Source organism: Trachypithecus francoisi, unplaced genomic scaffold, assembly GCF_009764315.1.
Source record: "Trachypithecus francoisi isolate TF-2019V2 unplaced genomic scaffold, Tfra_2.0 Lachesis_group1, whole genome shotgun sequence".
Taxonomy (NCBI): domain Eukaryota; kingdom Metazoa; phylum Chordata; class Mammalia; order Primates; family Cercopithecidae; genus Trachypithecus; species Trachypithecus francoisi.
This window is the reverse complement of record NW_022681454.1, coordinates 144,570,364-144,597,041: the sequence shown is the minus strand read 5'-3', so window position 1 is coordinate 144,597,041 and position 26,678 is coordinate 144,570,364. Positions and strand designations below refer to the sequence as shown.

The 26,678-nt window shown below is 41.4% G+C and overlaps 1 protein-coding gene across 2 annotated transcripts in view; it reads right to left on the bottom strand.

Moving 5' to 3' along the window:
• The window catches only part of ARHGAP10 (Rho GTPase activating protein 10), a 343,992-nt gene that overhangs the window by 222,796 nt on the left and 94,518 nt on the right, over positions 1-26,678 (bottom strand). For both annotated transcript variants that reach the window (XM_033215447.1, XM_033215448.1), the window contains exon 4: positions 3,989-4,060. In XM_033215447.1, the coding sequence (XP_033071338.1) occupies positions 3,989-4,060 (72 nt within the window). The remainder of the gene's footprint in view (positions 1-3,988; positions 4,061-26,678) is intronic.

The following is a 26,678-nucleotide window of genomic DNA, read 5'->3' as shown; positions in this document are numbered from 1 at the left end:
GGCAACAGAATGAAAGTCTTTAAAAAAAAAAAAAAAAAAAAAATTATTAGTCATAGTCTGGTAGTAGGCTTAGGTGATAAGTCGTAATTTGTGAAATGAACATCTATTAAGTTTTCTGCTCTAAATTGTTCTTCTATTGGATAAAATTGTAATTGGCTCTTTCCAAGATAGCAGCTGAAAAGATTCTATTCTTAATACAGTTAGTTGCATCCACTTGATACCTGTGTGCTGCTGGCTTGCTCAAACCCACATTTTCATTACTTGGTCAAATGTCCAAAAAAGCAATTTATCCCACGTATCTCTTACCATGTTCTGGTATTTCTCAGAGTTTTTGCTCAACGTACTTGGCCCCTATGTTGTTCAGGATCTGTACTGGTTCCTGTAGCTATCCACAAAGTACTGTGGGATATCTGGCAATAAGTGCCAAGCTCAAGAAGGGTGAAGGAGCTTCAAAAGAAAATAAGAACTGAGCTAGGCCTTGGAAAAACTCTGAATAGTCACTTGATGTGACGCATCAGGGAACAACCTGTGTCCTGTTGTGTCCAGAATTGGTTCCTTCCAGTGGGTTCTTGGTCTCGCTGACTTCAAAAATGAAGCCATGGACCCTCACGGTGAGTGTTACATTTCTTAAAGATGGTGTGTCTGGAGTTTGTTCCTTCAGATGTTCAGATGTGCCCGGAATTTAATCCTTCTGGTGGGTTTGTGGTCTTGCTGACTTCAGGAATGAAGCCACAGACCTTCACAGTGAGTGCTACAGCTCTTAAAGGTGGCATGTCCAGAGTTGTTTGTTCCTCCCAGTGGGTTCGTGGTCTCACTGGCTTTAGGAGTCAAGTTGCAGAACTTCACAGTGAGTGTTACAGCTCATAAAGGTAGTGCAGACCCAAAGAGTGAGCAGCAGCAAGATTTATTGTGAAGAGCGAAAGAACAGAGGTTCCACAGCATGCAAAGGGACCCGAGCAGGATGCAGCCGCTGGTTTGCTGAACAGGATGCAGCCACTGGCTCCCATGGCCAGCTTTTATTCCCTTATTTGGCCCTGCCCACGTCCTGCTGATTGGTCCACTTTACAGAGTGCTGATTGGTGCGTTTACAAACCTTTAGCTAGACACAGAGCGCTGATTGGTGCATTTTTACAGAGTGCTGATTGGTGCATTTACAAACCACCTTTGGCTAGACACAGAGCACTGACTGGTGCATTTACAATACTTTAGCTAGACAGAAAAGTTCTCCAAGTCCCCACCCAACCCAGAAGCCCAGCCGGCTTCACCTCTCACTGAGATGGCAAATGGGCTTTTTGAACAAAGGCTAGAACCTAGCAAGCACGTAAGAAAATGCAGCAGAACCTATAAAATGGAGGGATACATCCAAACCAAACAGGGCCAAGGAGCGCATATCCAAATATAAGCAAAACAGTAGACAATACCTTGGGGCTTTTCAAAATCCAATTTACAAAAACCACCTAGCCACTTAGAATACGTTTAAACCACAGTTAAACACGTAACTGGGCTTCTGGAAACCGGAGAAGGCAAGAGCACAGGGAACTGAAAGAGTTTCAGGCAAGGGTTACAACATTAGGAGATGGGAAACAGGAGACGGGGAAAGATCAAAATGTTGACCCCCATATCTAAAAATTCTGATGTGGTCAACTTTTAAAGACCTTTTTCTTAACTTCCCATGTGAAAACTGTTTTATGCTGTTTACAAAAAGCTCTTTAACCAAAGAGAGTAAAGTCTTTCTGAAGTATCCCATGTAAGCAGATTTAATCAGAGGAACAAGACTGTGTGCTCGCCAAAATATGAATGAATGTTTAGGCAGCACAGATGTGGAAAGTAATTCAAATACCTAAACTTAAACCCTTTCCTGTTTCTTCTAGAATTATCAGTTGGATAGGCTACTTATTAGATACTTTATGTATTAAGGCAGGGTAGGGGCTGGTTGAGAATTAAAAAAAAAAAAAAAAAAGCACAGTCTTTTAAAGATTTAACAACCTAATGGAAAGGACAGATGTTTACATAGTTTACATATTGCTGTATAATACAGACAACCACCCTTCTCTACTGTTCATTATGGTATACAAAACTGCCAGGAAAAAAGGCTTCTCCCTATGACCCACAATGACTGGCTCTTCACAGGTGACCTCCACAGGTACAACAGTCAACGCACACACCATACTGAGCAAGACTGCACATAACATCAACTCTATATAAACTTGAAGCCAGAAGAACAGGGAAGGATACAGAAATAGGACTTCAGGAAAGAACTTGGTCATTAAATAGCTCAAAGCATAGAATAAACTATTGTAACCATTTCTCCTTTTAAAAGGATTACCAAGTGTGCAAGTTGCTTTGCAGGATATACTCTGAACAAATGTTAACATCAGAAGCTGGAAAGTTTAAGGGGAAAAATGAGTCAATAGAAGATGCAAGGTCAGACATTTCTAAATTCCAGTGGAGTAGATGGCAAGTAAAAGTAAATATATTCACTCGCACTCAGTTTTCATTTCCATAATATAACCTTCACACATATAAGCACCATCCAATTCAAATTAGAAAAATAAGAAATGGATGTTGTTTACAAAGAATACCTGCCAATGAAATGTTAAAAGAGAATGAACCAAAATGCAAACTTTCAAACAGCTTAGAGACATAATCAAAACAAAATCATAAAACTATAAAACAATAGTCAGATCCCCCAAGTCCTTCATTTGACAGATAAGAAACTAAAGCCAATGACTTAGTCAAGGTCGCAGAAGTGAAAGCTGACCTCCAATCTCCTGCTGTAAAGCCAGAGGCTCGGGACAACCCAGCTGCCTGCAGCATGGCAAACAATCCAAGGAAGGAGCCGGGGGTGGTGCCCCCAGTGATCTCCCACTGCCCACAGGGGCTGAGCCTCAGTCCATAGCCCTTCATTAAAAACTATAATACGGTATGCCAAAAAGAAATGTCCAATATTGTCACAAGTCACTTAAATGATAATTCATTCCATAAACAGCAGTCACAGAGCTGGAACTCCTTGGGTTCATCTGTGTGGTTAAGCTACTGAGGCCACAGTGTTTATTTCCACCAAGGGATTTTAGTCACTTCTTTTAGGAGGAGGGAAAAAAAAAAAAAAAAAAAAAAAACTCACATTCCCAGCCATGTGGGGGAAAAAAATACAAATATAAAAACTCCCTTCCCAACCTAAAATTGGTATTAATTCCCCTCTCCTTGGGCCAAGCCAAAATCGGTAAACAACAGGCAAATGTTACTTTTTCTTTCTCAAGTATATACACAAAATTCAGGAAAGATTGGTGGAAATTATTTCTCTGGGGTAATTTCAAAACTCAGACTGCACATTTTAAATAAGTTGCTAAATATATCCCAGGCTCCCTGTGGCAAAACCGCTGCATTATTTCTGGAAATCACAGTTAAATCCCAGATCCTTGAGTACAGAGTCTGTGGTTCACTCACCTTTGAATCCCCAGCACAATACTACACAGCACACAATATCATGCATAATACCATAACAATACTGGCACACAATAGAGGCTCAATAAATATTTTTGTTAAATTGAAGGAAATCACATCCCAATACTTAATAGTCTCTTCCTAGTTTCAGTGGCATCATGGTGTGGGAGCGTCTATAATCTTAAACCCTACTGTAATGCTACACTCCATAAAACTGAGGTGCACACAGAAATAACTACACTCCCCCCAGTGATAAGCTCCTTCTCTTCAGAGCAAATGTGTTGTTTGGTTACAGGTATTTTTAAAACTCTATATGGAAAGGTGGAGTCCAAGAAGATTACTAGAGGTTTTACTACCTTGTCCAGGTGTTTTTGTTTTCAATTCCATATCCCCCAAAGGGGGAAGAGCACATTTCGAACATAAAACAACAGATGGTTTGCTCCGGCATCTCCTTCAAAGCTGCCAAATGTGAATAAAGTGTACAATGAAGCAGCAGAGGCATCTATGTTTTCTGTTTATGAGTGTATTCAAATTAGACACAAACCTTTACAGCTCCAAGTTGCTCTTTTCTGAATTTTTCCAAGGGTTTAATCAGGGTTTCAGTCACACTTAATGCCTAGAGAACAAGAGTGATGATAAAAGAGCACAGCATTAGGCTTCCAAAGAGGAAAAAATTAGTATTTCATTTCCCTCTTCCACCCCACCCAGAAAGAAAATGAACAACATATTTAGCGGCTTTATCTCACTCTGCCAATGCAACAATTAAATCACTTCTCAACTTATTAAAGCACTAGAACTCCATAAATATTTTCAGGGAAGAGGAGGTGGGCAGATTGCCAGTGAAATGTGCAACACAGCCCCAACTCTCTTCCACAAAACAGCAAGAGGGCTGTCTGTAAACAACAAAGGGGTCTATCACATTCATTAACAGAACACTTCTGTTTGAGATTGTTTTTTCCTTCCCCCTCCTTAGAAATTTAAAATTCAATTACATTCCTTTATTGATAATCAGACTACATTATGTAAAGAACTAGGACTGTAGCTACTTGTTCAAATACAACCAGTCTGCCCTTCATTACAGAAACCTCCTAAGGATTTAAGGTATATTAGCAAAGTAGAGTCACTGGAGGCTCACAAAAAAGCCAAATGCTTGGGCATGCTAGCAAGCATGACATCAGGGAAGCTCACATGAGAGAAGCCATACACAAACTCCAACCACAATCACATTTATTTCTTAAGTTGGCTGGTTTGGGGCTTTTCATGTTAAGTCACAAAATGCTGAAAATGCAAATAAAAGAAAATATTCATCGAAAAACACATACTTAGTAACAACACACTGGTAGGTAGTGGCTTCTCACCCTTTGTTTCCAGGAGACCAGAACTCTCCAAAATATAAAAGAAAATCTCAAAACATTATTTAAGAATGTGCCATCCCTCTTTTTAGAAAGGTGCTCAAAAATCCAAGGTTAACATTACAGAAAAAATAAGTGATTTCGAATAGATCAAGATTCTTAATTTAACCAAAGGCTCCTCATCCGTGTTTCACTATGTGAGGGTTTCTCCCAAAGAGACCATTCATACTCTAAGGTAGGGAACACTCAAAATAAGTGACTATGCTCACTTTCAAGATGCTCAGTTTCAACTTTCTACCCCAGGCTAACCCCTGGATTCCCCTCACTCCCACCTGGATAATTTGCTGCTTGGGTGTAAAATAGCTGGGGCAACAGAGATCTAAAAGAAAGAATTAAGAGCAACAACTAGCCAGGGAAAAGTGATCATCTTTCAAAATATCATTTTTATCCTCTCTACATTTTAGACCATGCGACCTACAGCAATGGCAAACCAAAGAGTCCTACAAAGCACCACAAGCCAGGAATCCTGACTCCCCAGTATGGAATGCCCCACATTCCATTTGAGAGGGCAGATACAAGAAGTGCTAGAATACATTAATCGATTTACACAGTGTCTCATAGATTAAATTAAGGCACACTAATATGAGCACCTGTGTCATTTTTTAAGTTCCCACATCTGGATCTACCCAACTAGTGTTCCCAAATAAACCTCCATATAATATGTCTTCTGTGAAACTGGCACACTCAAGAAAGAAGTCGGCCCAAAAGGAACTGCAGGGATCACAGAAGCTAACAACTGCTCAAGTTCACAGAAGATAGTAATAGGGATTCCAAGTCACATAAGTCTGAACCCACCAAGCGTAACTACCATGCAACATGGCAATAAAAGTACCAAAGAGGTGCTTCCCCAAAGTTGCCATCTTAATAAACTTTAAATATGTGCCTATTTTACGAGATAAATAGCTGTTGAGCATGCAATGCCAGGTGATAGGGATATAGCTATGAACAAAACAAGCACAGCCCCCTGCTTTCGTGGAAATTACTGTTTGGTAGAGAAGATATAAACCAGATACATGAACACCTAAGGAGATATATAAGAGCACATTTTAGTAATTCCTTCCAATGAAGAAAAGTAGGGGTATGGTGAGGAATGCATTAGAAATGTGTGCAAAGAGCTTCTTCAAAGTAGTGACATTTAAGCTAAAACCTAAAAGGTGAGAAGGAATCTGTGGTGCAAAGGGCAAGGGAAATTGTTTCCTGCCGAGATCAGCAGAGGCAAAGGATGAAGGTGAGGAGTTTGAGCATTACAGGGAATGTCAAAAGGCCAGAATGGCTGAAGCATAAGGAGCAATTAAGTGAGCCCGTAGAGCTGAGTGATGGCAGGGAATCAGAGCGTGCTGGGCCTTGTGGGCTCTGGGAAAGGGTTAGCATTTTATTTGGGGTACAATGCAAACCCACAGGAGGGTTTTTAAGCAGTGAATTGACAATGATAATTAAAGCTTTTCAAGATTACTCTGGCTGCTGAGGGAGAGATGAGAGGTACAGAAAACTGGAAGACAGACTCGTTAGGAGGCTTCTAGAGTGGTACAGGAAGAGATGGTGGTGGTTCAAATGAAGGCAACCAACAACAGAAGTAAAGAGAAGTAGACAGATTTGAGAGAGATTTGCAGGTGGAGTCAAAGTAATGAGAGATTGACCGAATGGAAAAGGTGAAGATTTCCAGGATCCCTCCCAGATTTCTGGCATGAACAAATGAAGAGATAACAATACTAGTTATTGCCAGGCACAGAGAGACAAGCATCACATGCTCTCACTTATTTGTGGGATGCAAAAATCAAAGCAATTGAACTCATGGAGATAGAGAGTAGAAGGATGGTTACCAGAAGCTGGGAAGTATAGTAGGGGGAGGTAGGGATGGTTAATGGGTACAAAAAATAGTTTGAAAGAATGAATGATACCTAGTATTTGATAGCACAACAGGGTGACTACAGTCAAAATAATTAAATTGTACATCTTTAAATAACTACAAGAGTATAATTAGATTGTTTGTAACACAAAGGATAAATGCTTGAGGGGATGGATACCCTATTTTCCATGATGTGACTATTACGCATTGCATGCCTGTATCAAAATATCTCATATACCCCATAAATACATATACCTATTATGTACTCACAAATCCTAAAAATAAAAATAAATTTAAAAATAAAAAATAAAGGACATTATTTACTGAAGCAGGGAAAATCTTGAGGGAAAGCAGCTGGGAGCACACACTAAGGGCTCATGTTAAATCTGAGATGCTGAGAAACGCCCAAGATCTTAGTAAAACAGACTGTCAGAGACACAGGTCCACAGCCTAGAAGAGACGCCTAGGTCAGAGATACCAATTTTGTCCTCATCAGCAAGTAGATGGCATTTGAAGTCATGCAAGTAGATAGGCAGGACGGTAGAAAAATGGAAATGTCTCAGACCAAGTACTTAGAATAGGAAAAGGAAAAACAGACAGAAACTATGGCAATGAGACTGGAGAAAGTTATCAAGGTGTTGGATAAAAGAAGAAAGAGGTTCAGGCCTGGCACGGTGGCTCATGCCTCTAATCCCAGCACTTTGGGAGGCTGAGGCTGGCAGATCACATGAGGTCAGGAGTTCAAGACCAGCCTGACCAACATGGAGAAACCCTGTCTCTACTAAAAATACAAAATTAGCCAGACAGCGCCTGTAATCCCAGCTACTTGGGAGGCTGAGGCAGGAGAATCACTTGAACCCAGGAGGCAGAGGCTGTGGTGAGCTAAGACAGCACCACTGCACTCCAGGCTGAGCAACAGAAAGAAACTCTGTACCCCTACTCCCCAAAAAAAAGAAAGGAGTTCAGCTGTGTACGCTGCAGAGACGTTAAAGAAAGAATGAGAGCTCAGCAATATCCATGCCAAGGTGGCAGAAAGGGCCAGACTGGAGTTGATTTATGACTGACAGCTGAGACCATGTGGGGAACAACCCTTCCTCAAAGAATAACCCTGCAGGGCAGTACAGAGAGAGGATGACTGCTGAAAGAGAACATGCCATAAAGTTAAGGCATGTATTCTTTTAAGACAGAAAGCTGGTATTTAAGAGATGAGAGGATGTCTAAACGCCCATGTGAAGAATCCAGAAAGAATGGTTCAAAGTCTCTGACATGGGAGGAGATGGGATGCTGAGCGTGCATGGAGGGTTGGCCTGTCATAGAAGTCAAGATCCTTCCTTCCCTGTGATAGAAGGAGAAAAGGGGTGCCAGTACAAATGGATTTGTGGGCTTCGTGACAAAAAGCTGAGAGTTGCTACCAGATGGCTATTTTTTCCCATAAAGTACAAAACAAGGTCACGTGCAGAGAGTTTGGGCATGAGAAGTTTCATGCCCAACTAACAGGAAGAATGAATGAAAGAATCATTACAAATGGGACAAACACTTCTTAGAGAAACAAGAAGGCCTTTTGAGATAGGTGAGGAGGAGTTGATGAAGATATCATCTGCCTTATTGTGGGATTTTCTCCAGCAAGGGAGGGAGAAGGTGGGTGGCTGAGTTCATCCCAGGCGAGTGTTTCTAAGAGATGTGAATGCGTCAGCACAATATGACGTGGTAGGCAAAGTGCTGGCAAGCTGCGTAGAGCTACTGGGGAGCAGAGGAGGAAGGTCCCCTGAGTAGGAGAAGACTTCCTGAAGGAGATCATGCACAGCTCAGCCTGAAACAGAGGGAAGGCGTTCTTCAGGCAAAGGCCTTCCATGCGGAGAGGGGAAAACAGCAATTTCAGGGCACAGAACCTAAGCAGCTCAGTGTCACTAAAGCAGATGAGGAAATCAGAGAGGATCACAAGACAAGGCGAGAGATATCGGATGGTCTCCATGAGCCATCAGAATGGGATGCCGGAAATGCTCAGAAAGTAGATGTAGGTTATCAATAATATGGATATATGAAGGCCTTTTAAAATAAGAACCCCAAAACTTCATACTCTGGAGTAAACACTGTCTTCCACCAAAAGAACCAGGCTACAAAGGTTACACAAGAGCAATTTTAGGTCATTATATTTTTTCTTCATTTGGAGAGTTAATTTAATGCAATATCCGTCTGAACTCCAAAGGCTAACACTAGAGTAGAAAAAGAACATAAGGGTTTCATGGCCAGGTGTGGTGGTTCACACTCCGTAATCCTAGTACTTTTGGAGGCAGAGGCGGGTCGATCCCTTGAGGTCAGGAGTTGGAGACCAGCTGGTCAATATGGTGAAACCCTGTCTCTACTAAAAATACAACAAAATTAGCCAGGCATGGTGGCAGGCACCTGTAATCCCAGCTACCCGTAAGGCTGAGGCAGGAAGAATCGCTTGAACCCAGAAGGCAGTGGTTGCAGTGAGCCAAGATCGCACCACTGCACTCTAGCATGGGTGACAGAGCAAGACTCCAACTTGGGGGTGGGGTGGGGGGAAGAATATAAGAGTTTCTGCCTTACTGTCTTCAGATCAATAAGCAAATTTCCAAAACAAGGATGGTAGTAGTTGTGGCAAATAACACTACATCCAACTCATTAATAAAATTTTTTTTATTAAAAATACTTGTAAGAGCTTAAAATTCATTACAATTTTCCTTCTTTAGCAAAGTCTGATTTTAAAACTTCTAAACTGAACCTAAAAATTATATTTAAGAACAAAATAATAAAGGAGCCAACAAATGTTTCAATAAGGCAATGTCAACTGAGCAACAAGAATTTTCTTTTTCTCAAAATAGACTGGAAGCTCCATGGAATCTCTCAGTTCCTGCTGTAATTTCAAAGATATATTATAAATATTTGTTAGTAGTAAGTGTTAATGATGTTTCCTAATGCTGAAACATGATTCTTCTTTCCCAGCAACTAGTGAACATCAAATCTAGGACTGTCCCTAAAACTTAAAAGGCAATTTACAGTGATGACAGTTTCCCAATGACAAGGAGATGGCTGAAGCAATAATACTGAGAAAAGTTTTCAAATACTAACATATTAGAAATTAGATAAGAGAACGAGTATAGAATGTGATTTCATAACCACACATACAGATTACATAATCATATTCCTATGAATTACTTGAACCAGCCAAGAAAAGAAGTCACAAAATGCCTTTGCTAATGAGCCTTGGAAAGGGTTTTGGATAGTTCTGCTTGGAAACAAAAGACAGCTTCTTGAACATAAAATAATCAGATGCTCTCTCCTCAGAGAAGGAGTCAGCCAACTTTTTCCATGAAAGACCAGGTAGTAAATAATTTAGGCTTTGCAGCCATGCAGCCACAGTTCCAAGTACTCATCTCTGCTGTGGTAGCACAAAAGCAGCCACAGACAGCATATGAATGATGGGTCCAGGTGTGTTCCAACGAAACTTGACTTAAAAAAGAGGAAGCAAGGCAGATCAGGCCCATGGGTCACTGTTTGCCAAATCCTGCCTGAGAGGATCATCTTGAGTATCACGGCAATAAAATGCTCTACTTATGCTTATCTTGTATTTTTTAAAAATATACATTTAAAATATTTGCAGCCAATCAGAAGTTGGGAAGGAAGGTGGAATGGTGGATAAAAGAATCACAGTTCAAGGAGCTCTCGAGCTGAAGAGAGGGACTCAAAAGTAGTGCCGTTAGGATTTGCCTGGGATAAGCAATCTACAGGATGCTGAAAGGCAACTGCCCAGGTGTCCAAGATGTCTCGAGAACAGGTCATGTGAATTTCATACTGGGCTCAAATCTCCTAAAATATTCTATTAACTGAAAGTTTAACATAAGTCAATAGAGCCACAAATTGGTCCTGTAACATACACAGGTTACACTTACCGCCTGAATCCAAACAAGGTAAGCACTCGACTGCATCCCCCATCAGATCAGAGCTTACCTCAACAGCACGGTTACCACATTGTAAAAGAGTCATTTAAACTGGGGTAAAGCAGGAATGTAACCAGAATGCTAAAAAGGTTTAGGAGGAAGAAATTTTTAAAAACTAGATGTTTCATGTGAGTGGGGAGGAAGAGAACATTTAGTGGAAACATGAAAGCTGTCTTTAAATATTTAAATGGATACTGCATGAGAGAAGAAAAAAAAATCATTCTGATATGCTTAAAGGAAGCAAAGCCAGGTTTGATGGGTAGAAGCTGTAGAGCAGCAGATTTGGGTTTCCTATCAAAGGGACTCAAGAGAACTATAATGAAACAGGCTGCCTGGCAAGGTGGTGACCTCCAGCTCCCTCCACATAACCAAGCAGAGACTAGAGGACCAATGACCAGGAATACCCTCTCACATATGCCTGCACTGGGAGAAAGCTAGCCAAGAGGACAGCGGAGGTCCTCATCCACCTCCATCAATCTGGGATTCTAAATGAGCTGGGAGACGCAGAAGTACAAACTACATTTCCATGCTGTAGTTTTGAGAATCAAGCTACAACGGCAAACTAGAGAATCCATTAGAACTTCACGATTCAAAGTAAAAGGGCAGGATTATTATGTAACAGTGTGGAGGATTAAAATGTTTCCCACCATTACTCACGTCTGAAATCCTTTTTCGTCAGACATTCGGATGTAAGGATGTTAAATGTATAAAAAGGAAAGGAAAATTATGTTATCTTAATCTATCCTCCAAGCTAGAGCTAAAAAATCTGTTGAGAATAACAACCAACCTGCAGAGAATCTGACTCCACTGTGGGGAGGGACCACTCCAACAACTTCACATTCCCTCACACTGGAGATCAAAGTATAAGTTCTGATGTCATCAATTCTAAAGACAACAGGACTTAGGGCTATAACCCCACACTCAGTAAAAACGCAACAAAGGCATACCTACATCCTATGATATCTTTAGTAACCATTTTCTAAAGTCTCAGTCCAGGTAAAACTGAATAAATCAGTATAACTACTAAATCACATCTTTCTAATTACTCAGTACTAACAAGGATAGGCTGAATACAGTGAAACAGAAGGAATTTTACATCCGTTCCCCGAACACTCATTATTTTAAGACTGGATTCCAAGTGTTTTTGACCCCAGAGGAATGCATAATCTGAGAACAAAGGAATATTTCCCCTCTTTTCTCCCATGATCTTCCAGATACTTCCCATTTCATTAAACTAAAGGGAAAATTCTATTTTCCAATTCTAATGTCAAGAATAGCAGCAAAGAAACTATTCAGCAAAAACAGTTCTTATTTTTCCTTGAAACAGAATCTTAAACAGTGCCTAGAAACTTTATAGATAGATAGATAGATAGACAGACAGACAGACAGAGATAGATCTAAACATAAAGGAATCTTTTTCCCAAAATGATCTGTTGGGGAAAAAAAAAAAAAACTTGCCTCGTGTAAGAGTTCTTAAGAGTCTTCTAAAGGAGTGGACTTTCCCATTATTTTGGTCAACAACTGTTTGAGGAATCTTAGCCTAAAACAGCCCTAATCATTTAGTTTCAGATACTTAGAGATTACAAACAGGACTAAGTTACAAAAACAAGGGGAAGCTAAGAAATTTAAGATATTTAGTTACAATTCCAGAGATGACTTCAAACTTTTGTATTCAGTAATTTTATAAAGTTCACTTTAAAAGGAATAAGATCAGTGGTTACATTAAGCAAATCATAGCCTAGGCAACAAGGCATAAACCCCATCTCTATAAAGAATACAAAAAATGAGCCAGGCGGGGTGGCATGCATCTGTAGTCTCAGCTAGCCAGGAGGCTGAGGTGGGAGGCTAGCCTGAGGCCAGGAGGTTGAGGCTGCAGGGAGCAGTGACTACACCACTGCACTCCAGCCTGGGCAACAGAGTTAGACCCTGTCCACCACCTCCCCCCGCCAAAAAAAAAAAAGAAGAAGAAAAGAAATCATGAAAACACATCCCAGAGTTAAGTTTTTGGTGTGTTTTTTTGTTGTTGTTTGTTTGTTTTAAGAGACAAGGGTCTCACTCTGTCACCCACGCTTGGAGTGCAATGGTGTGATCATAGATCACTATAGCCTCGAAATCGTGGTCTCAAACAATCCTCCTGCCTCAGCCTCCTGAGTAGCTGGAATTACAGATTCAAGCCATTGTGCCAGGTTCAGGAATAAGTTTTTTAAAGAGACTGTCCAAATGGGCTGCTAACATGTACTTTTGACTTGAGATAAAATTTACAGTGAAAGCATCAGAAAGATTTTAAAAGATGCTATATAGCTCAAAGAACTCAGGCAGATGTGGCCATCAATGCTCTGGAAAGCTGTACTGAAAAATCAGAATGTATCCATGACGAATATACTAATCCCAAAGGCGCCAAGAGTTGAGACAAATTTTTTTATTAAATAAGTGGGGAAAATATTTCTAAAATATATGCGGATTTTGCCTATTTAATTTTAAATGTGGACACATATTTAATCAAGTAAATAATGAAGGTAGATATCTGATTATCTAGCAGATGTACATAGGCATACCTAAAAGTATACATGTTCAAGTTGTCTAAAAGAAGTGTATTACGTTTAATCTTCTGGGGAAATAATGTTGTCTTACAATCAGGCACATAAAGGAACATCAGTCCTTTTGGGCTGCCCAGCACTTGAAACCCCTTCCTATGTTTGAGGAATTCTCCTTTCCACTGAAGCAAAGCCCACCTCCCACCATAAAAGCCAAAAATGACAGACGCTGGTTTGCAGTACGGTAATGACACCTGGCTAGGGTTCCACTAATGAGATGCTCCCATCCAAGACTTTGATTCAGAAGCTAGTGCTTTAAAAAAAACCAGCGACCAAAGAGACTCTAGCGAGGTGGCAGCAACTAGTCTAATTTCCAGAGGCAGCAGTTCTTCCAACAGCCACTGGGCAGTGGGGCTCTTGGTGCTAACTGTGGTGTCCACATCCAGTGGCAATAGAGGTGTCTGCTCTAAGCCCAGCTCTGTGGTACAACCTGGACATCATTCCCAGTCCCTCACATCTTTTAAAGATACTACAAGATACCCAATACCCTTTAATGAATTTCCTTTATGTTCATATTGGCTAGTGCTTGCAACTGAGAATCTAGACTAATAAAGGATTAATATTTTTTAGAATTTCAGAACCTTATAAACAATCTTGCAAAAATGCTTTCGTACTATCTTTTCTCTGTACTCCTAACACAAGAGTTCCCCTAATTAAACCAACTCATTATCAACTGATTACATCACTCTCCTTCCACACTCACCCTTTGGTACCTCTTTCTCCATCTATCCAGCCTCCCTGTCCTATACCTTCCCCATCAATCTAGGCTCAAGTTTTAATAGAAAGATTAAGATGGCCAATAAACTTCCCTCACTTTAATACCTGACATAAGAGAAAGTACAAGAGTCAAAAGACCAATGCTGACAAAAAGTGAAAAAGTTTCACAATCAATTTTGCTTTAACAGCCCTTCAGCAGGGAAAAATAGGAGGCCAACGTGTTTTCATTTTGGCTCTGCCCTAACTAGTCCTATTTTTAGATCACAGAAAATAACAATTTCCTTTTGTTACCTGAATATTCTCAACTATAAGGCAGGAATAATACTTTCTCCCTACCTAAAACAATTAAAAAAAAAAAAGGCACATCATACTTGAAGCAATTTTAACTTCCCAACAAATCCCAGTATGATATTTTCTTTTCAAGCACAGCTCAAGCTAATCTAATTTTCCCAGTAGAGAAAATAATGTAAAAACAAAATTCAGTTTTATGATGGTAATAGCTCAAACTCATTAGCTAAGTACTAGCTAACTTAGTACTTAGATTTAATGAACCCATGCGCAAAGCTCTAACTGGGACATAGGTGCTCAGGTGCTATAAATTAATTCCACAAGGTTTAAACTTGAAAATCAGGAGCCAATTAATAGGAAATGGCTGTTGAATGCCTGATTCAGACCAAAGAAGACTCGCGTAATGAGCTACAAACTATATATCCCAAATTGACTAGTTCCATTATCACACTTCTGCTTTCATACAGATAATCCAAGAATAAAATGTCCCCAGTAAGAATTTCATCAACTTTCAATCCTGAACTGTGAAAAACTTGAAACCTAGTCCTATTAAATAAGAGGATTAAGGCTGAAATTATAAGAACTTCTGGTCTCTGATTTAATTCCCTGAATATCTGCCTATGAGCTGGCTCTCTCAAAAAAAAAAAAAAAAAAAAAAAAAAATTAGGTCAACGTATCACCAAAGTCTACGATTCTCTTAGTATCTATGTTCTATGAACAAATATGTTAAGAGTCTGTTTGCCTCCCACAAAAGAAAAGCTAGCATCCATTCTGAAGGACATTAACTGAAAAAAGAAAGCAGAAATTTTATTCGGATTATTTAAATCAAACACAATCTACCTGTAAAGATTTGTTTTTAAGTACGCTTAGGAAAAAACAAGAATCATAAAACAAAAGCTACTGAGTATTTAAGGAATGAGTCTGCCTAATAAGGACGTGCAGATACTGAAACTCGATCTTCCTTCCCTCTGTGCATAAGGTACAGTAAGAACCTTGCTTCAATATTTTAAACAAAATAAATACTTGGGAAGAATATTATGAGAGGAAATAAAAATCCCATAGAAATGAAAGTTTCATGAGGCAGAATTTTGATTTTTTTTAGTTTTACATAAGAGAAAATTTTAGTTTCTGAAGTGAATGGTATGACTCAGTGGCACAGCTAGAAATGGAATCTCGTGCATACTAAGGCAATAAACTGTTGAACCAAAAAAATTAAATAGGCCAGGTGCAGTGGCTCATGCCTGTAGTCCCAGCACTTTGGGAGGCCGTGTGGCAGGCAGATCACCTGAGGTCAGGAGTTCAAGAGCAGCCTGGCCAAAATGATGAAACCCTGTCTCTACTTAAAATACAAAATTTAGCTGGGCATGATGGCACATGCCTGTAACCCCAGCTACTCAGGGAGACTGAGGCAGGAAAATCTCTGGAACCCAGGAGGCAGAGGTTGCAGTGAGCCAAGATCCTGCCACTGCACTACAGCCTGGGCAACAAAGCAAGACTTAAGAAAAGGAAAAGGAAAAAGAAAAAGGAAAAGGAAAAAAAAAATTTGAGAGAAGAAAAGAAACATTCAGAAAAGAATGGCTTTGATCAATGACAAAAGCTTTTCTTACCAGCCCATCTGTGATGCCCAGGGTAAGAGAAAAAAGTGGCAGTCAACAGTAAAAAAAAAAAGGAGGGGCATGGGGTTGAGAGACTCTTGGGAATTCATTCTCTACCAGGTGGCCACTAGCTGAGCACTCTGGACGAGGGTTTCCTCATTGTATCCTCAGGTGTGAGAACACGGTAGCTCATAGTAGGCAATCAAAATATTTGTTTGTAAATGAAGTGGGATTCTCCTATAAATTTAGATAATTTAAAGAACAGCATTTCTACACAAAAGCAACATTTTCTGCTTATAGTGATAAAAGGAACCGATGAATGACAATGCTAAGTACCCTGAATCTTTTGTTCAAAACAGTTCATTTTTGTCAGTCCAGGTCCTCTACGAAGCAGACACCAAGACAGGATGAGACACACAAGAAATTTATTAGGGGAAACATCTGTGAGAGAAAATGGGGAAGGGGCCAGGGAAGACTGGAGGGGCCATCAGACAGTGATGCAGGTCTGACCCAGGGGAAGGAGACAGGGAAGGAAAGCATGGGTGTGGGTGTGGGTGTGGCTGTGGGTGGCGGTGTGTGTGGGTGGGGGGGTGTGTGTGTTAGGCTGCAATGCTGTTCTGGGGAAAGTCTGACAAGGCTGCCATTAGAAGGCTTGGGACATTCAAACAAGTTGAAACTTAATCCCCAATCTGGCATTATTGAGAGGTGGGGCCTTAAAAGATGAATGGATTCATCCACTGATGAATTAATAGTTTAATGAATTTTATTAATTTTTTGAGATGGGGTCTCTCACTCTGTCACCCAGACTCAAGTGCAGTGGCACAAAAATGGCTCTCTGCAGCCTCAACCTCCCAGGCTCAAGCGATCCTCCTACCTCAATCTCCCAAGTAGCTGGGCCTACAGGTACGCGCCACCACCACACCTGGCTCCCCCCCGGCCCTGCAGAAACAGGGTCTCATTATGTTTCCCAGACTGGTCTTGAATTCCTGGGCTCAAGCAATCCTCATGCCTCACCTCCCAAAGTGCTGGGATTACAGGTGTAAGCCACCATTCCCAGCCTAATGATTATCACAGGAGTGGACTGGATTAATGGGTTATCACAGGAGTGGACTGGTGGCTTTATAGAAAGAAAAACAAAGAGAGACCTGAGTCCCCCAACCTTAGACTTCTCAGCTTCCATAACTGTAAGAAATAAATTCCTTTTATTTACCTAGTTTCAGGTATTCTGTTATAAGCAACAGAAAACAGACAGGCAGAACGTGGGAGGCGTGGCTTTCACACTAACACCCACAGAGCAGCTGGGCCTGATGATAATCAATGTCACTCCTCCTTCCTCTATCTGACAGGTGCCCATGGCTGCCACAGCTTCGAGACCATATTTTCCCACTATACTGACATTTTCTTGAATCTCTAACACAATTTCCACCACCAACTTAACATATATATCATTGAATCTAATCACCAACTGTAAAACACTCCATTATTTTATATCCTACCATAAAAAAAATCCTGCTAACCTTGAAATAATAGCATAACACTTAGCACTTTTATATACACTGAAAAAGCTCTTTGAAAGGTATGTTTTCATCATGTGTCCCTCTTGTGCATAAAGAAGTAAGCAAACTACATTTGTTATTTCTAAAACTTCTTCAGAGTCCAACTCCTCTGAATGACTTTTCATCTCAGTCATCAAAATCTCATTTTCCCCACATGTATTAGTCTGTTTTCACACTACTGTGAAGTTACTACTTGAGACTGGGTAATTTATAAACAAAAGAGGTTTGATTGACTCACAGTTCCACATGGCTGCAGAGGCCTCAGAAAACTTACAATCATGGCATAAGGTGAAAGGGAAGCAGGGCACATCTTACATGGTGGCAGGAGAGAAACCAAGTTCAGTGGAAAATGCCACTTTTAAACCATTAGCTCTCATGAGAACTCCCTCACAATAACAAGAACAGCACGGGGAAAACTGTCCCCATGACCCAGTCACCTCCTACCAGGTCCCTCCCTCAACACACAGGGATTACAATTCAAGGTGAGATTTGGGTGGGGACACAGAGCCAAACTGTATCACCACACATAATTTCCTCTGTGCAAATGAGAATACTGGAGATGCATTATTTCTTCAAGGGGTGCTCTTAAGGAGCTCCATTCTTGTATTCAGGATTTTCTTCCAAGATGATGGCAGGCACCCACACTTTGGATACTGATACCAGCACTTCCTTGACCTAAGCAGGTCTCAAAGGAAGGTTTTCAAAACAACCACCAGGATTCATATTTCTGCCTTAAGTGGTCTGTGGACTGAAATACTGAGGAGCTACATTTGTCCAAAGAGTAAAAGAGAAGTAACCTCATGTCCCTTTCATGACTGCTGCCTGGTGGACAGCAACTATAAGATACATATCCATTTCACTAATGTTCAAAGGTGGAAGGAAAAATATTATGTCTTACAAAGAGAAAAGGCCAAAGCATAATGTCTTTAGGATACCAGAAGATGTGAAAGATTCTACTTTCATCTCTGTCACGAACTTATTTAGTGATGTAGATCAAGTAACTTCACCCTCCAAGAGCTCCACGTTTTTTTTTTTGTTTTTTTTTTTGAGACGGAGTCTTGTTCTGTTGCCCAGGCTGGAGTGCAGTGGTGCAATCTCAGCAGCTCACTGCAACCTCCACCTCCTGGGTTCAAGAATTCTCCTGCCTCAGCCTCCTGAGTAGCTAGGATTACAGGTCCCGCGACCACAACCAGCTGATTTTTGTATTTTTAGTAGAGACAGGGTTTCACCATGTTGGTCAGGATGGTCTTGAACTCCTGACCTCAAGATCCACCCGCCTCAGCCTCCCCAAAGTGCTGGGATTACAGGCGTGAGCTACTGCGCCCAGACTCCTCTTTTTTAAAAAATAAAATTAAGTGGTCAAATATAAGTTTCCCTAAGTTCTTTGTTTTCAGAGCCAAGGCTACACCATCTAGTATTTTCATGACATGGTCTAGAGACTGATCATAGGTACCTTGGCTCATCTCAAAATATTTTCCTAGTGAAACAGTAGACTCAGCTGCACACATTCCCAATAATGAAATCACTCCTCTGGATTAGACAATTAAATTAATGGGCTAGTTAGATTCTAGGGTCCCTTGCATGTGTGTGGGTGAGTGGGTGTGTGTATGTTGGGGCAGTCAGGGGGAAGAAGAGTGCAGAGTTGGCTGATTCCTCTTCTGAGGCTGATTCCTCAGAAGCACAGAATACACCCTAAGGATAAGAAATTCAGGAAACGTAAGTTTCAACAGGGAAGTAGCATCTGATGATGACAAGGCTGGAAGGCCACATATGATAATGAGTCACCAACAGAGAGGACACTGAGTCACAGGGCAAGGACTTGCAGGGAAAGGGGTCCAAGAAGGAGACAGGCCTCCTGCCTAAGACAATCTTCACTCATTTTAGAATTTTGATTTGAGTTATTCCGGACTGTAATCTCTACAGGATTCTGAGTCAGTAAATTAAACTCTCAAAAGGTACGTTCCTGAAGAACAGGTTTTACAAAAACATCCCTATCCGACTAAATAATAGGCTTATGGGAAAAAGAGAATTGTAAGAAAAAGCAAGGCTGTCCAATTGTAAAGGTCAGTTCCAAAGAGGAAAAAGTCTTCATAAAATTAGGTCACTGACAACTTTTAAACCAAACTGAGAAATGTTTTCACAAATAAGTTCAAGATGAATTTCCCCCATTCTGAATGTGCCTGCCAACAGAAATCCACAGAAACTGTAAAATAACTGATTAAAACAAGCTTCACATGCCATATAAACCATTATAAGTATAATAAGATGAAACTAAAGGCATAATCTTTTCAATGGCATCTAATGCCTTAGGTACTTATCATCCTATAGGAACTCACAAGCAATATTAAATACAAAGTAAGTAACACTACAAATCCTACTAAACCTATTCCATTAACACAAACCAGCTATAGTCTCAAATCCTTTGGAAATGAGAAGTGAAAGCTTATGCTTTCGATCACTATTTTAACCTCCTGACAGGGACACAGTCATCACAAAACAATGTAGAGCGTTTCCAACTTCCAGACAGTCTAGCCCTAAGGAAAGGATTGCCAGCCAAGATTTCACTAGCACCCCAAGCCAGCAGCTGATTTCAGCCTGCTTAAGAATCACCTGGAGAGTTTCATGAAAGACCAGCTGACAGAACTCATCCCAGGGTTTCTGACTCAGTAGTTCTGGGGTGGGCCTGAGAACGTGCATTTCTAGCACGTTCCTAAAGTGATGCTGGACCAGGGACCATACTTTGACAAGAGCTCTAGGGCATACTAAAGAAAGAATAGCATATTCTCTCCTAAAACGTGGAATGCATTTAACTCATTTTAACCAATATATATTCTTTTAGTAATACTCTGAAACACTTTTTAAAAAATATTTAGGTGAGTACAAAAGTTAATTGTGGTTTCAACCATGTGCGGTGGCTCAGGTCTGTAATTCCGACACTTCGGGAGACCAAGTCGGGTAGATCACGTGAGGTCAGGAGTTCAAGACCAGCCTGATCAACATGGTGAAACCCCGTCTCTACAAAAAATACAAAAATTAGCCGGGTGTGGTGGCAAGTGGCTGTAGTCCCAGCTGCTCAAGAGGCTGAAGCAGGATAATCGCTTGAACATGGGAGGCAGAGGTTGCAGTGAGTCAAGATCCCATCACTGCACTTCAGCCTGGGAGACAGAGCCAGACTCCAAAAAAAAAAAAAAAAAAGGAATTGTGGTTTTGACCATTTTTTTAAAAATGGCAAAAACCGCAATTACTTTTGTACCAATCCAATTAATAGTTCGGAACAGAAATCCATGTCAGAAGTCCAAGAAGTTATGAAGAGATTTGAGAGCATGAAAGGATGATGAGAAGCGGGTCTACTGAAGCAGAGGCCAGGGCTGACAGAGCAGGCATCACGTCTTGCCTGCGACCAACCATCTGAACTACTAACAAAAGCCTTTGGTAGGCAGCAGCTTAGTACCTTCCCTATGGGGGCAAAAGCTTAGGGCAGGTCATCCAGGAAGTGTTCCCTGGCCTGGTATTTTCACAAGGGTCAAGTCTGTGGTAGAGGAAAACAACAGAAAAAGAAAAGGGTCTCCAAAGCCTGAAAAGTCTGCATAGGCAAAGGGCCTTCCTGCCCAAATGGGGAAAGGAGTGCGGCCGTGGACAAGATACTTCCGCACATCTGCTTAGCAGCCCAGTCTGCCCCCAGCACGCCCGGGATGAGAGAGAGGCGGAACAGCTCCATCTCAGGCACCTTTTGTGCATCATCGGGCAAGCTCCGCCTTCTCTCTCCTGGCACTCCTGCTTCCCCGCAAGCTTTCGTGAACCTCTGGGCCTCAACCAATTGCCCTTATTTGCCAGAATCCTGAGAAAATGAGCAACCATTTTAGGCAAGGGATGAAACTCAATGATCTGACAAAAGAATACATGTGAAGAAGTAAACGCAGTATGAAGGGCTTTTAAAAGAACAACATAAACTACAGCACTATTTTAAAAGTCCTTAGATTCCTGGACAGCTGCCCACCTCAGATAAGTACAACATGTCCAGCCATGCCAGAGAGAACATCTCTGGAATTCTGGCAGCAACACACCACAACAGCCCTTTCCTCTGAGAACACGCACAGAAGTACAGCAGTTGCAGCCACTCTGTATCAGATCCGGCTCCCCAGGTTGAGTTCTTCACCTCCACAGTCAAGGGTGGCAACATTATAAGCAAAAACTACCCACTCAAAACACTGTCCTGGCCAGGTGCGGTGGCTCACATCTGTAATCCCAGCACTTTCGGAAATAGAGGCCGGTGGATCACCTGAGGTCAGGAGTTTAAGACCAGCCTTCCCAACATGGCGAAACCTCATGTCTACTAAAAATACAACAAATTGGCTGGGCGCGGTGGCTCACGCCTGTAATCCCAGCACTATGAAGGGGCCAAGGCAGAAAGATCACAAGGTCAGGAGATCGAGACCAACCTGGCTAACATGGTGAAACCCTGTCTCTACTAAAAATACAAAAAATTGGCCGGACGTAGTGGCACGTGCACGTAGTCCCAGCTACTCAGGAGGCTGAGAAGGAATCGCCTGAACCTGGGAGGCGGAGGTTGCAGTGAGCTGAGATCCAGCCTGGGTGACAGAGCAAGACTCTATCTCAAAAAAAAAAAAAACTCAAAAAAAAAAAATACAAAATACAAAAAATTAGCTAGGCATGGTGGCAGGCGCCTGTAATCCCAGCTACTCAGGAGGCTGAGGCAGGAGAATGACTTGAACCCAGGAGCCAGAGGTTGCAGAGTGAGCTGAGATCACGCCACTGTACTCTAGCCTTGGCAATACTCCATCTCAAAAAAAAAAAAAAAAACACTGTCCTGAAAAAGCCAATTTGACTTTTTAAAGGGTGAGGCATGTGTATTCACAGAAATTAGACTTTGAGTGTGGAGGGAAACACTGACTTTTCTTTCTTAGACTGGCAATTGCTCTACTTCTCTCTCCAACAATTCATTTTAGTAGGAACAAAGCTGGACATTGTCGGGGGGAAAGGAAAAAGCATAGTCTTCCCTGTTTTTGAAATTTCAACAGTTTCCCCTCAAGGAGGAAACTAGACATAGCTAAGATTCATCCTTCACCTCAGCCCAGGTATCACCTCTCCAAGATGCCTTCCCTGAATTCCTCAATCACTTGATTACCACGAAGCATGTTGGAAATTACATGCCTTCTTTCAGCCATCTCCTCTAATGGATGACTCACTACTGAAGGGCAGGCCTTACGTCTTCATCTTTATAGCATGTGGCACAGTGCTTGGCATGTGGCAGGCACACACTATTTGTTGAACCGTATACCTAATACAGCCTATTTAGGTATAGAGATGAGGCATATGAACATATATAAGTGGTGGCTCAAAACCAACAGGGATTGCTGAGCATCCACATAGATGACTTTATCCCTTAAAACCTGAAGTCCCATCTTACCCTTAAGATTCAGAAGTTTTTAAAAATATTTGGCATTACTGTTTGCCTTCTAAAATATAGATATACAGATACAGTTTTAACATTTTAATGACTCAGTCTTAATTATGAATCTCCAATTATTAATATTATACTGCACCATTATTCAATTTAGGATTTCAGAAAATACTAAACTAATTGCTTTTAAAGATAAAGGGGACTGGATGTGGTGGCTCATGCCTATAATCCCAGCACTTTGGGAGGCTGAGGCAGGCAGATCACAAGGTCAAGAAATCGAGACCATCCTGGCCAACATGGAAAAACCCCATCTCTACTAAAAATACAAAAATGAGCTGGGCTTGGTGGTGCACATCTGTATTCCCAGCTACTCAGGAGGCTGAGACAGGAAAATCACTTGAACCAGGGAGGCGGAGGTTGCAGTGAGCCGAGATTGTGCCACTGCACTCAGGCCTGGTGACACAGCAAGACTCCGTCTCAAGAAAAAAAAAAAAAAAAAATTAAGTGACCACTATTAAATCCTTGGAACCACTTTCAGACTATTTCTACCTCCATTTTACAGTCATTTTGCATTCCTTTCTTAATCTGTGGCTTTGAACATGCTGATGGTTTATAAAACTTTTAAGTTAAAAAAAATTTTTAAGTAAAACAAGAGTCTTTCAAAGTTCTCAGAATGTACTGGCAACCATTTTAGCTGCTTAAAGACATTCCTTTTCTCCTTGTACCAGTGTCGGAGGTATGGGCTTGCTGAACTATACAAAGACCCTCTGCTGTGTCTCCACCCCATGAACCCTTTCCTAACAACCACAAGCTTCGGGGGTGCCCACTCCATGTGAGTCACACTATCTTTGCTGGCGTACTTCGTATATTGTTTTCTTTTCCCATTCCTTGTCTTAGGAAGCACTTAGTATAGGCTATTTTAATTAGCTCTTTACCACTTATTCTCTAGTATCACACTGGAAATTTCTTGAGGCAAGTATCTATTCTGACCCAAAAGTTTCAGGCAAATGTTTAGTAATGCCTCAGTTATGTTTTAGTAAGTATTCAAAGGTATTTAAATAAACAAAGGTAGCCACAGTGATTCCACTTTAAAAAAAAAAAAAGTGATCAGTGACTATCAAGATGAGAAGTACCTAAATAATGTCAATATGGGTTAAGTGTCCAACTTTTCAACTTTTACTCATTTCATTATTCCAACTCACTGATAACTTAGGAAAGTACTATTTTAAAGGTTTCTGAAGCAAATATAAAAGGATCAGGAACTCTTACAAAGGGGAAAAAAAGCAGATGGGGAGAAGAGCCTATAAAGTGACTTGGAAATAATCAAATGTAATATGTTTGGATTCAGATTCAAACAGACCAACTGTTATTGGGGGTGGCAGTGGGGAAGAGAAAGAGAGAATCTGAATGAGTATCAGGAAAACTTGAATATGACCTAATTTTTCATAAAATTAAGAAATTACTGATTGTGAATAAAGACACGGTGTTTTTTTAAGTGTCTGTTTTTTGAGATATATACTGACGTATTTGTGAATAAAACTGGGCTTTCTGTCAAAATAATGAGGACAGCAGGGGGCCAGGGGGAGTAAGGATCACAGGAGAAATGAGACTGGTCTGAGGCTGGGTGTTGAGTCCATGTAGTTTCATTGTATATTTCTCTCGACTTTGGTACATGTTTGAAATTTTCCAAGCTAAAAAGGAAGAAAGCACTAGGAGGTGTCCTGTTAATTCTGTGGTTGGCCGTGGCTACCACCCACCCCAGCTTTGGACAGCGTCCTGCTTTCCAGCAGGTGTTTCTGTTCCCACAATGGGTTGTGTGTGACACACCACAGCACTCCTCTCTAAGGTTCATGGCCTTATACAGACACCACCCTATTCTCATTCCTACCCTGCACGGGAACCCAACCTCATCTAACACAGAGACCCTATCAACCTCCATCACAGCTGGAGATTAAACCAGTCAGTTGGCTAACAACAGCTCTGCAAACCATGCTGTCTACTCCACACAGCCTGGAGCCAATACCATGTTCCCGTTTTTGGACCTCATCACTCCATTTCAAGGAACCTAAAACAGAAACAGAATACTGAGCCTGACAATGGTCACACACTATTTCTGTAGAGCTAAAATCCAGCACCACTCTGCTCGGAACTCTTCCTCCAGACACCAGGATGATGCCCTTTGTGCAGGACCCTACTGAAAAGGCAGTCATCACCTCACCACTCCAGATATGCTGTGGACCCTCCCCACCTGGCTACTTGCCCTGTACTGTTTTGTAGCATTTTTCACTGCCTGCCAATGGCTTACAGGTTTATTTCTACTTCACTACCGCTGCCTAGAATCTAACCTCCATGGAGGCAGGGACTTTTGCTTTCTTTGCCTTTACGTATGTCCTGAGTTTCTCAACAGCAACTGGAACATAAAAAGAGATCAACAGGTATGTGCTAAATGTTCAGGATGCCAGGAAAGTACAACTATCAAAGAGGGTTAAGAAGGGAAAATTGACACTCTTAACGTAAACTAAAAACACGTACCTCACCAGCCCACACATCTACTCCATGTACTAGAAAGGTGACATCATGATGCTATTTTTATTCACCATTTTATTTAGTCTTTCCTAAATAGCTGAAAAATTGATGACTACAGGATCACGTGAATAATGATTGAATCTGTCAGTGTGTGCCAGAAAAACCTCATGGGACCACGGTGTCTTCACACACCCTCTACAGTATCTACATTATATACACACAAATTACCTCAAAATTTAGAAATGAGTGCAAATTAGGGCTTTTGAGGACATATGCCTTTGTCACTTTTTTTTTTTATTGAGATGGAGTCTTGCTCTGTTGCCCAGGATGGAGTGCAGTGGCGCGATCTCAGCTCACTGAACGCCTCCCGGGTTCAAGTGATTCTCCTGCCTCAGTCTCCCGAGTAGCTGGGATTACAGGTGCCCACCACCATGCCCAGCTAATTTTTGTAATTTTAGTAGAGACAGGGTTTCACCAGGTTGGCCAGGCTGGTCTCAAACTTCTGACCTCAGGTGATCCACCCACCCCAGCCTCCCAAAGTGCTGGGATTACAGGCATCAGCCACCACGCCTGGCCCTCTGTCACTTTTTAAATCCAAATCAGTGTCCTCCTGCAGCCCTACCCAACATAAACACCCACCAGCCACCACCCAGGAAATTAGAGTGACACCTATGAAGCCAGTTGCAGTGACAGGGAGGGCAGTTCAGTGCCAGCTTCTTAACACAAACCAGCTCTACCTCCTAGATGCCATGTGATTTAGGGCAAGGTAAAGTGCCTCAGTTTCCTCATCCGTTAAATGGGGAACAATAGCAGAATCTATCTCATAGGGTTGATGTGAGAATTCAGTGACTTTGTATTAGGTAAATAGCTTAGAACAGCTCCTGGCTGATATGGTTTGGCTCTGTGTCCTCACCCAAATCTTACCTGAAAGTGTAAACTCCATAATCCCCACATGTCAAAGGCAGGACCAGGTGGAGGTAACTTGTGGTTTCTCCCATACTGTTATCATGATAGTGAGTTCCTGTGAGATCTGATGGTTCTATAAGCATCTGGCATTTCCCCTGCCTGCACTCACCCCATCCTGCCACCTTGTGAAGAAGGTACCTGCTTCTCCTTTGCCTTCCACCATGATTCTAAGTTTCCCGAGGCCTCCCCAGCAATGCAGCACTATGAGTCAATTAAAACTCTTTCCTTTATAAATTACCCAGTCTCCGGTATTTCTTCAAAGCAGTGTAAGAACAGACTAATACACTGGCACACAGTCAAGGTAAACCAACTTAGCTAATATGTCCAGTATTATTTCTACCACATCTAAA